Source organism: Dermacentor silvarum, chromosome 5 (genome assembly GCF_013339745.2).
Source record: "Dermacentor silvarum isolate Dsil-2018 chromosome 5, BIME_Dsil_1.4, whole genome shotgun sequence".
Lineage (NCBI taxonomy): Eukaryota > Metazoa > Arthropoda > Arachnida > Ixodida > Ixodidae > Dermacentor > Dermacentor silvarum.
This window is the reverse complement of record NC_051158.1, coordinates 62,600,319-62,612,705: the sequence shown is the minus strand read 5'-3', so window position 1 is coordinate 62,612,705 and position 12,387 is coordinate 62,600,319. Positions and strand designations below refer to the sequence as shown.

Below are 12,387 nucleotides of genomic sequence, written 5' to 3'. Positions count from 1 at the left end.
AGAAAATAAATATGACTAAAGACCAGATAAATGTAAAACAGGGCATGACGAATAATGCCACTTAAAAATCCATGTGCAGCTTGCATAGTAAGTACATCACATTATGTTTCAAAAGTGCTACTTCTTGGCCATCCTATCATCCAATTTGTCAAAAAAAGACTGCTGTCTCACCTCTAAATGTTTCCATTAGCACTGCCTCCATGTTTGCGTCAAATTTTGATCTGCCTCGGTTCAGATCTGAAAGAACAACACAGCAGTTAAAACATGTACAAATTTTATTCAATAAAATATGCGCACATCACAGTGACCTTTAGCGAGAGTACATATAGCAATCACAAAAAGCACTAAACTTTGTAAGGAAAGCATCAGTTTACAGCACACGAAGAGCTTGAGAGAAGAGGTACACTGCATCCATTGATGTTCTCAAGGAACGAATCACCAATGGCCTTGCCACCAGGGTTCATCGCAAACCCACACATGTCAAAATACCTAGATGTTCTTTCTGTACACCACAAGGGCCACAAAGGTTGGCCGCCTCATCACTAGTAACCTCGCTTTTCAGTCTTTGCTCAAGTCATACAAGGCAAAAAGCAGAGTTGATCTTGATGCTAAATGACACGCAATGTAATGGCCAGCCGCTAAAACTGCCAAGTGAGCAAGAACATCGTGCCTCAGCGCCCATCCGCTAAGTGGTGAGCAAGAAAAGCAAGCGTGCTACCATCCTGTATGCATGTGGCATGAGCAAGACTTTTGCCAGAGTGTTGAATGACTGCAATGGTTGGGTGGCACATGTCCCTTCCAGCAAGCTATGTGATGAACTGGTGTACATGAAGGACCCCTTTGGAAGATTGAACTAACTTGGCTCCATGTACATATTCACATGCAAAAAATGTAATTCACTGTCAATCTGGCAATGTTAAGAAGCACCCAAAGCAGGATAAGCACTATCTCTTTAAAAGCAACCTTATTTCCGACGCATTATCCGAACACCAAGAGAAAACAGGGCCTTCTATACACTAGCACTAGGCATCCATAATTTCCACTGCGATATTACCGACGCAATTACTACTAAAATCACTGCATATTCAGATGACATGCTAAGCGATAGGAAGGACACACGATAATCTGCCTGTCATCTATGCATGCGCTCTCCGCCATCTCACCTGTACAGAACCAAACCATTGCCTCTGCTGTCATTTGGGAACAAAGGACCCATACTGGCTCCGAAATACAATTTCTTGTAATTTCATTATTTTTTAAAATATCATTGGTGAGTGTTTGCTTTATGCCCCATAATACAAAAACTATGAATAACATTTAAACACAATAAAGTTTTCGAGGTTTGACTAGCTATTGGCAGTACTACTCAGCTGCATAATCCAAGGCTACGAACACCAAAATAGCCGGAGCGTTAAAAAAAAAGAAACAAAAAAGGCTAAGTGCATACAGGAAGGTACATTTCAAGACGACTTTAGCAGCTTAGTCAGATTTCTCAGCCTGCTCAGTACTGGCTGTGATTTTGTTAGTTGTAGCAGTTAACCATGCTATTAAAGCTGTTGGGACTTGGCGCCTAGTTTTGTCATTTTCGTTTTCATTTCAATCATGTGTTGCAGCTATGAGAGTGTCTGCTCCGCAGAGCTGATGTATTCGATGTTGAAAGCCCCAGTACATGGAAAATAAAATTAACCCCGTTACACCGGAAGTGAAGTCCAATACATCTACACATACATATCCACACTTCACACACAGGGCCTTGGAAGAGATGCGGTTGTCACCAGTGTACAGCAATGTGGGGTGGGCAAACTCCTGTCCTGGCGTCTGCAAAGCAAACATATAAATACATAAATTGTTGGTGCACAAAAACAATACGGGTTGCTCTGCGACAAAGTTTTAAAGAACTGACTTTTATTTTAGGTTAGTGTTGCCGAAATGAAAAATTATGCAGAGAAAAAGACCAAAATTGCTAATTTCTGTTTGAAGTAGGCAAAAATGGTTTGTTATATTACCAGAAAATTAGAACAGTTCTAAGCTTTTACTTCAAAAGCAGTAAGTACCCATTTTATTACGCTACAAAAAAAAGATTACCATAAGCTGCAGTTCAATTTTCATAACTTGGTTTTGCAAGATCATATGTGCAGCCATGGATGGTTGCACAAGATTTGCTCTGTCATGTGATCTGATCTGCCACTTTGACATATTTAATTGCTTTGATAATGTCCATTAGGTAGAGAGCATAAATGGTTTCTCTGGTTACTTTCATTGCTTTCAAAGCCCAACAAAAAGTACCACTAATAATTTGAGTAAATAGAATGCCACACATAAAGCGCCTGCACACACTGATTAATTGCTTGACACTTCTTAAGCCTTAATAATCAAGTTTAACAAAATTATCTCATTTTAACTTAAGGCTATACTCCAATTGTTTATCTTGGTGGTTTTCTAGCTCTGAAATTTCCCCACAGTTATACAGGGTCTTGAATATTACGCTGTGCATGTTCAAAAGAAGGTTTTGCGCTCACCGCTACACTGTTCTTGTTCACATTTTGCAGAACAATCCCATTTTGGGGTCGGCTTCGTTTAGCCAAAAGTTTTGGCGTCGGCTTCGTTACGCTTACCAAAGTTAACTGCCTGGTTTTTAAGAAAAATGTGCAAATTTTTCTTCACTTACGGGGATGCGAGCTGCTGCGGCGACAGCGCTGGCATAAACCTGTGTCGCCGCCTGCCGGCAGCTGCAAAAAGCAGCCGGTCAAGGATGTTTACCACTGGGTTTACCGTGTGTTGCCCGCTCATGAACACACTGCAAACGTCCCTGATCGCCTGCATTCTGCAGCTGCCGGCAGGCGGCGACACATGTTTATGGTAGCGCCATCACTGCAGCAGCTTGCATCCCCACAAGCGAAGGCAAATTTGCACTTTTTTCTTAATACCAGGCAATTAACTGTAGTAAATGTCATACTAAACGAAGCAGCCCCCAAAATGCAATCATTTCGCAAAACTTGAGCAAGAACGGTGTAGCGGTGGGTGCAAAACCTTTCTTTGAACAGGCGCAGCGAAATATTCCGGGCCCTGTACATATTGACCATTGCCTCATACTGACACTGTGTACTTGGTCGTGTAAGCAGCTCAAAGTTCTAACCATTTTTGTGAATATGTCGTCCCCTCGCTCATTGACAAGAAATGGTAGAACCATGATGGCGCTCACGCCTTTTGCATCTGAAGAGAAAAATTACAGCAGTGAAAGGGCTGCAGCTGCTGACCAATTTCGCTGCTTGTAATTATTATGTAAACTAGCAAGTATAAAACTGCCAGCAGCAACAGCTTATAATATTCATACAATCATACAGCAGTCCACTTAGGGAATTTCGGTGGCGCAATTCAATGCTAAATGGGTAGTGAATAAATAGTAACTGCATATCATCATCATCAGTCTATATAAATGTCCCCCCAATGCAGGACGAAGGCCTCTCCCTCCGATCTCCAATTACCCCTGTCTTGCGCTAGCTGATTCCAACCTTCGCCTGCATATTTCCAAATTTTATCACCCCACCTAGTTTTCTGCCACCCTCGACTGCGCTTCCTTTCTCTTGGTATGCATTCTGTAACTCTAATGGTCCACCGGTTATCCATCCTACGCATTACATGACCTGCCCAGCTCCATTTCTTCCTCTTAATGTCAACTAAAATATCGGCTATCCCCGTTTGCCCTCTGATACGTTAGGCCTAACATTTTTCGTTCCATCGCTCTTTGTGTGGTCCTTAACTTGTTCTCGAGCTTTGTTAACCTCCAAGTTTCTGGCCCATATGTTAGCACTGGTAGAATGCAATGATTGTACACTTTTCAACGGCAGTGGTAAGCTCCCAGTCAGCATTTGACAATGCCTGCCATATGCACTCCAACCCAATTTTTTCTTCTGTAAATTTCTTCTCATGATCAGGGTCCCCTGTGTAGGTATATACAGCTATAAGCAGCTAACTGCATATAGCTATCTACAAAAAAGGATATTCGCAAGATGTTTTCGGCTATTTAATGGGTGATGCTTATGGAAGTGTACTGCAAGTGGGTCAAACATGAATAGGTGGAACAAATGGGCCAGATTTTTGTTAATCAAGACTGTATGCAGCCAACAGATAATTAGGCCACGGAAAGTACAGGGTAAATTAAATGTCACTTTATTGAAATGTAAAATAACTAAACATTGGAAAAGAAAGTAGGCAAAAAACAACTTGCCACCAGTGGGGGCAAACCCACGTCATATGCATTACACATGTGAGCCTGTATCAGTTAAGCACGATGGAGGTTATTCTCCCATTCACCTCATTCCGCATTTGTTATGTTTATTAGATATGGCCCTGGAACTGTTAGCACCACTCAAGGCCATGGCTGACGCTGCAGCATGTTCGTTGAACCGTAGGCGTCATGTGGTACATGACATTTAAGAGCAGGCAGATGGCACTGTATGCTACCTGAAGGCATCAATGCTGTTATGAATGCAAAGGCTTATAGGCCTGCTGCCTGCTCCTAGGGGTCATCCCCTTTGTGATGGTTGCAGGTAAAAGTATGTGCCACATCATCTGCCATGATTATGAGTTTGGTGCTGGGCCACATTTAGTACACATACACAAATCCCCAAGAATGTGAATGAGAGGACAGCTACTACCACAGCTCAATAAGTAGACTATTGCATGCTATATTTGCAAGATGTGGGTTTTGCTCCCACCAGTGGCAAGTTATCTTTTTTATATTTTTTTATGACTTCTACAGTTCAATAAAACCACATTTAATTTCCGCTGTGGTTCACTTGGCCTTTCAATGGTTGGACCAAACATGAAAACCTTGCTCATTATATTACATTGTTCTTTTTTGTTTGTTTAAGAAAAACTAGCAATAACTACGTATTTGAAAAACATACTATACAGGCACTGATTTAAGTTATAGTTTCCTTAGAATTATGTAATGCTAACTTAGAAAGCTTAAGGATGGGCCTAGCTAATGTGAACATATCTGCTAGTTTGTTACTCCTATTCAGGTGGACACACTTGGATTATGTGAGGACGCATAGAAAAAATACTCAGTGCAACGTGTAATTTCCTCAATGTGCTTTCACTTTGTATCCTTAGCGCTGTTTCCACTTGAATTTGGGGCTAGTTCATTATACATGTCGAAGTCAAATGCATGAACGAGCTACAATAAAAAAATGGTATCATCTGTTTCCTTTCTGCTGTGCTTTCTCGTGACACAGTAGCACGTTTCAATTCAAGGCCATGTAAACAATCAATTGTGAGCAGATCTTACATTGCTACCATACTGCTGCTGTACTGCACGCCACGGTTCCTTGGCAGTCAACAGAAGCTATTCACTGGGAATAAGTTTTATATTCAAATAGCATTGTGGCTTCCTTAATTAATGCTGAAAAATAGCTTGTGACCAACATCACTTTATTCCTTTCAGTCATGACTGTGTGTGTCCTCCAAATTTAAACAAACTTTCTGTATATACAAAGCAAACTCAGCCGAAAAAAAATCCAACCTGTAGCATGAACATTTAGGTGAGATCAGGCTAGTTATCATAGTTACAGAAATAACTGATTGTGAAATTTATTATTTTAGATGCATTATTTCACGACAATAAATAAAAATTGTTACAGAAGTAGGTGCACTGTTATTAATCTAAAGGCGTTCTAATGCGAAAAAGAACACCAATTAACAGCAATGATACATAGCAACACTTTCTGACTACTTGTCAAACATGGTGGTATGCTTTTTCAGATACTGTTGTTTTGCATTATTCGTCTTATTTATTATGATGTGTTTACCATTAGCTGAAGCTAACATTGGTACAGCAATTATCAGTTGCAGGATACCTAGTACACACGATTTTGCAAGAGCAGCTCTGATGCAGTTGACAGTTATGTTGCAGCACGTGGGAACAACAGTGCAATTTAGATAAATTAGGAGATTTAAGCTTTAAGATTTTGTACTTGTTTTTCAGGCGCATGTGCCAGGAGAACTAGAATGAAGTGAAAGCAACTGACTTTACATAAATACCAGTTCAGTGGCTTCCGGTTTTCAGATTGTGTAAGAAATTGAAAACAGTACACAGTAAAAACAGAGTTGCCCTAATCTTAACTTGTTTTTTGCACTGTTTCCTTCATGTTCTAAAATGTACCAGTCGAGCTATCTTAGCACACCTTTCAACACAGCAGTTGAGTAATTTCTTTCTGTATTAGTGTGGTCAAAATTTTTATGCATAAATGACTACAGGTACAAAATATATTGTTCAACCAATTGTATATTTAGCTGAGCATGCAATTAATTTTACAGAAGGTGGCCGTATTGCACCTCAGATGCAGAGCTGCTGTTGGCATCTTCAAATTTAGTCAAGCTGCAAAGCTTATAGATCACAGCATGTCTACTCAATGACAAGCACACAGACGAGAACAGTTGCGAGAAACAATGGCCATAAACATTACGAAGTGCTAAGAAAGACTTTGACAGCATATTTTAACCTTTAAATGTGCCAAAGAAATCAAAATGAAGGAAATTTACAAGGAAATGCTCTTACATAGCCAGAGTCCAATCTGTTCCTCAGGGCTGGGTACTGGTTCACCAAGGCACCTTGCAGCAATGTTGTACAGCTTATTCGGGTACCTGATGTTTACAAAAGTGTGCATAAACCTTCTACATAAAACAATATACAAAAAAAAACAATATGCAACAGCACTGTAGTGCAACCATTTCCATGAAATCATATCCAGCAGGTGAACTGTGATTCATCAGATGGGAGAATTTGTTCGGTTAACTGCACTATGAAAGCATTAGGTGCATGACGAGACAGAGGTTATAAAATTTATCGGATGGGTTTGACACAGGAGAGGGGTAACAGTATATCCTTTGGACCTGCAATAGCCAAGATAAACTGATGATGATGACCAGAGTTCACACTCTAACAGTACTTTCACCAAAACAGAATATAAAAGAATTTAATTATTACTTCAAAAGAGTTTACTACTAAGAAATGCACACAAGAGAAAATTAGCCATGAATACCAATTTGAAGAAGCATCTTCTATAAGAAATTACTAGGGCGGCTGATTAAGCTAGTTGTTGATCAATTATCGTGAGTGTACAGCCATAGCCTCCTCGATAAACTCTGTGCCTGTCAAGACGCCGAGAGAACAATAGGGAGGCGCCGTCGGCAGAGTTGCAAACTGCCGCCGCTCATTTCGCTGAGGGCGCCACCGACGTAGAGTGCCACCACGCCTCCCGTCTGCGCGGCGGGCGCGACGCCGACTGTTTTAATTGGTGCGATGGTGGAACAACGATCCACTGGGTGACCAGAGCCTTGTTTATAACGCTGTAGAGCACCATGGTAGTGTCTCGAATACAGTCTGTGAAAGTGCGAGCGCACTTGCAGCAACTGCAGCGTCAAAGTGGATTTCGCGTCGCACGTAGAAAAAAAAAGAAGAAAAAAAAAGTTTGTTTATTGCGGTTAATACGCTCTTAGTTATCGTAGTAAAGTGCAGAGAATACGCAAGTCGCAAGCGTTCTTACAGCTATATCTTGTCAAAAACTGCTTGCGACGTTGCTCTATAGTGAGCCGTCCTTCTTCCTTCGCTCTTATAGTGAGCCGTCCTTCGGGCCTCGGCGCACGTTAGTAGCATACTATTTATACGACTTTCAGACAAGTTTTCCCCAAGTTCTTTTGCAGCAGATGAGCGTTGTGGCCGACGTGAATATTTATACCCAGAAACCTTTGCACTTTCTACCACGTCCGTGTGCCTTGGCGACCAGGAAAAATAGAAACAAATATTTGAGGACCTATAGAAAAAGCGCCGCATGCCTTGAATAAGCAATATGCGAGCAAATATTTTATTGCAAACGCTTTGTTGAACGATGCATGCAGCTCAGACATACAAAATCCCGAGATGCAAACAGTTCAGACATACAAAATCCCGAGGGCGCTTCTGTCACTATATATGCGTTGCTCGAAGTCACATATGTATCCACGTGAATAAGTTCACGGTGCTTTACCCGCACATGATGTGTGTGAAAGAGCGTGGCCTCTTCGAAGGTTTTTTTCTTTTTCTTTTTTTTTTCTTTTTTTAATAACGTGATCGCACGTCAAAAGCATCTAGCAATCCCGGTCGCTCAGCGTTAAGCTCAGGTCCACGATCACCCAAGAAGGTTTAAAATGCGTGGACCGCACCAACGTTGCGAGGTTTGACCATACTGCACGAGAAAAACCGACAAAAACAATGCACCCGACTTGCGATCCCAGCGGAGGTAACGGAGAGACGGAGACGCGGGCACACGGCAGGAGCCATGAGCTAGTCAACGTCGGTGGCGGCATCTCTCGGTGGAAACGACCAATAGGGAGAGGGGAGAGCGACGGCCGATCGAGCGCCGTTTGACAGGCACAGAGTTATCGAGGAGGCTATGGTACAGCATGTCACTAATTGCCACTATATGACATGCATTTTATTTGTTTTCTAAATTTCCATGAGCATGCAGATATTCCCTCCAGTTGCAAAGTTGTACGAGGCACTAGCTGACATGTACACAAAATTTAGTTCACGTACGCCCAGCTGTTTTTTTAGAAAAAGGGACTAAGTCGAAACATCGCATTCTGAGAAATGTGCGAATAGATGTGTCAAATTGCTTGCTTAATCAATACATCCCACGATTAGTCATCTTCATACTAAACTTTACCAGTAGTCTTTCCCTCTCTTTCTGCAGTCCTTTCATTGCTGTTATGCTTCAGCTTTAGCTTGAAATTGCTTTTTTACCCGTCATGAGTCTGTTGATAGCATCCACATGGAAAAACAAAAATGTACAGGAGTGACCTCCAGATGCTTTAGTACGCTTTCACTGCAGCGGTTGCAATAAAACTCAATTTTGTATCAATGTATGTGTTTTCCTCATCAGCAACACTAAAAGGCATGAAATAGGTCCTTCACAGATGTGACGTGCCCTCCGAAAAGCACACATCAACATAAACAAAAGCAAGAGGAACGCATGAGAGCTACAAAGAGCTCCCTAAGGGCTGTAAAATGCATTACAAAAAAAAGTCACAAACCAAAACCAAAAGTACTGTCTAATTCAAGACGTTTTTATACGATGGAAACTTCATATCATCTTAAGTCTCGACGACAGGTCATGCCCACGTTACAGTCGACGCTAAAAATATAATGAATTAAATAAGTGGTTTAGAAGTCGCATATAGCCAAGTGTTTTATATTTTTTGAAAGCTATAAACATGTGCTATCAGTACAACGCAAAATCAGAAATTTACGGTTTGGGCCTAACAACGTCGAAACTCCCCCCCCCTTAACAGCTGTACCCACAATTTTCAAAATACCCGAACGCTCTAGACACTGGTCGAGAGCATTCTCAGCCCAGAAGGCATTGAGCACATTGCACTTTTCGAGCCCAAGTGCAGCCAGTCTACACTGGCTAACCTCATTGTCTTTCTATCTAAACCTATCAATGCCTTTTCATTAGTAACAAAGCTTTAATTCGGCCCTGAAACACTTTGTGCATAGTAAGAAGGCATTGCCACTCTGTTAACGAGGCTCCTGTGGGAGTGTGAACAAAATATTACACGACATGCAGCAGAGAATTCACAATCTCGTGCAAAAGCAGTTAAAAATTGTTTGCTCTCACTTAAGCATAGTTGTTATGCAGTGTCATTGCAAGCAGCTAGACCCACAACAGCTATTGGCTGATTTCGTGATCGCAAGAACATTCTCATTAATACCATTATTGCTCATTTGAGTTAAATAAACAAAAAATATATATATGTATTTGACCTCAAAAAGACAAAACAGCCATTTCACCTTTGCACTGCTTTGCTGAACATGACGACTGCACGCTGCTGCGCATGGCTTCAGAGATGAAAAGCGCAGCGTAGAAATTGCGGCCGCCACGAGCCGCCTTGCGTTCACCCTACGGACAGCAACGGGGCATTGCTTCCTTGTGCCCCCTTGCCAACTCCTCTGTGCAGCTTCCAGCATGCTAGTGGAAATGAAAGGAGACAAAAAACCACTTATCGGTGCGATAATTATGTCTAACTTCACTTGTCCTTTAAGGATTCGAAAACTTTTGTGGGAGGAAATTTTTGAGGTGACGTAATTTAATAGTGATGATATGCTATGATTACTTAGAAAAGTGTTTCAGGACCCCTTTAAAGTATTGCTCAAATACCGTTATTTTATCCTTCCAGCATATGACAGACTTTAGACATACAGAGTTAACTAACGAGTACAGATTGGATAAGACATACGGATAAGCATACAGCTGTTTTGGTGCCTCTGATGCTTCAGAGTGGCTTTGGGAGACGAATAAGTTAATCAACGCCCCATCATGCACTGCTGTGCTTTCATTCATGTTGACATAGCAAGGGAACCGATCTTTGACCTGAAAGCATACACCGGTGGTTTATCAATAGGTTTGAACCAGTGGACACTGAACAGGCATTGATTAATTTTTAGCCTTTTTCTATTGTTGCTGTAGTGTCCCAAATAGGTTTGTTATTTAAAGCCATAAAGCACAGCACAACACTAATCCTGCGGCCCATATGTGAGCTAAGTGCAGGACACATTGAGCAAACAAGTTTGAGCTTATTTAGCAATGCCAGCAACAATCAGTATATAGGAACAGATGATTTCCCAAAGATAGAACCATATAGTTGATTGCACAACGTTTTCATAGTCCTGTTGGTGAAAATGTCAATGAATGTTTTACCTGTGTTGGTTGAATTTAACTTTATTACTGCATGATTACTGCAGCAAACAAATAACAAGGCAGACAACACTCCTGTTTTCCTCGTCTTGTCTGTTTATTGGTTAAATGCTACAGAAATTTGCAGATTATGGCATACTACGACCGGTTACACAAACTAAAGCACCATTACATTGTTTGAAGCTGTTAGTACTTCACCTTTCCCTATCTAATAGGGTAGCGATTGCACACCTGAGCTCAAATCAGTAGTAAACCAACCGCAAAAGTTTGCAGAAGACGGAAGTCCCCGAAAACGTTTAGTTTCCTTTCCAGTTCTCCCCTAGGCAAAAACTGAAGTTGCGCAACGATGTGTTCCTAAGGGCAAGTATGCGCTTCACGTGTCAATGTCAGCGACGAGCCGAAAATATTTGTAATTGGCAGCACAGTGAAGTGACACAGGGCAATTTCGTAACACTCGGACTGTCAGGTAAACGTGAAACAACTCAACAGTTACTACTCGTGCTCGACATTTCCGCTACGCGTACTGTTGCTATTTTGCCCATACGAACCAAACAGTGACCAAATCATCTTTACACTCCATAACACGCAGAACATTCATGCTCACCTGTATTAGGAGATCATTGCATGTCATCAGGTGCGCGAACCCACCCATCCGCACACTTTCGTGAAGGTCGGCGAGCTTCCGGGCGCCTGTGAACTTCACAATTTTCTTTGGTGGCCCGTGCGAAACGAGGTAAACTGCTTCCGCATCAGTCGGCGAGCCTTCAGTTGAAGTCGGATCAGATGACATGCTGCTACAGTTGTCGGGTATCACAGGCGCAACGGACGCAAGAGAAAAATCTCACTCGCGTTTCGACGGTCGCAGGCTTGCCGCCATCATGGAATAAAGAACCGCCGGCGTGGTTTCAGATTCTGAGGAGTAACCGCTGCTACCGCTGCCGCGCTTTTCACAGTTGCGTATCCAAAGTCGAAGTAAATGCGAAAGCCAAAAGCCAACCACTGTACTACGAGCATCAAAACCGCAAACGACCGTGAAAGTAATTGTGAGTCTCGAAGGTTGTGCTTTTTTTCTGTACTGCAAGCCCATTTTACTTACGCCGTCACCGCGGCGTTTGAAACAGTTCTCAGAGGCTATGCTTTAGCAGGCTAGAGTGGGTCTTAAGACCCATGACTGGTTTTTTATATATTATTTTGTTTTATTTACAACATTGTGGTAAACATAAATAAAGATGTGTTGCAACGATAATTAGAGAAACAACCTTCAATTGCTAATTATTATTTTTGCTCACTGGTACACGACCCGAATTAATCGTGTTTACTAGGAGGCGACACAAATAGCTATGCACCTCTACTCGGTAAGCTCCATCAGCTTCAGTGAATGATGAGTTCCGCGTGCAACTTGGTGGACTTCATAGTTTGTTTTTCATTGACATTTAGTGTATATTCATGTTATATTTTCATTTCTTTTTTTATTCTATGCATGTTATATCAATATTTATGTACTTCCGCCCCTTATTGCTTCCCTTGAGGAATCTTTAAATACAAAACAGATATGTATGTAAACCGCGTTGTATATAAATACCATCCAGTGTTTTCACTATGAAGTTGGCGTTTTGCCATGCTGCTTCTGTGATTTCTTACTGAATAT

The 12,387-nt window shown here is 41.6% G+C and overlaps 1 protein-coding gene across 3 annotated transcripts; it reads right to left on the bottom strand.

Moving 5' to 3' along the window:
- Window positions 1-259: 259 nt before the first annotated feature.
- LOC119453412 (uncharacterized) lies at window positions 260-12,041 on the bottom strand. 3 transcript variants are annotated; one of them, XR_005192292.2, is made up of 5 exons: window positions 11,344-12,040; window positions 9,836-10,013; window positions 6,563-6,648; window positions 3,137-3,213; window positions 260-1,818 (listed from the first exon to the last, which is right to left on the bottom strand). XR_005192292.2 is itself a non-coding variant. In XM_049667856.1 (4 exons), the coding sequence occupies exons 1-4, from the start codon at window positions 9,856-9,858 to the stop codon at window positions 1,597-1,599; spliced, it is 447 nt and encodes a 148-aa protein (XP_049523813.1). In that variant the 5' UTR covers window positions 9,859-10,379; the 3' UTR covers window positions 260-1,596. The 3 variants fall into 3 exon arrangements, 1 of the variants encoding a protein (XP_049523813.1); XR_007467130.1 differs by lacking the exon at window positions 3,137-3,213 and having other exon boundaries at window positions 11,344-12,041; XM_049667856.1 differs by lacking the exon at window positions 11,344-12,040 and having other exon boundaries at window positions 3,098-3,213; window positions 9,836-10,379.
- Between the last annotated feature and the right edge of the window lie 346 nt (window positions 12,042-12,387).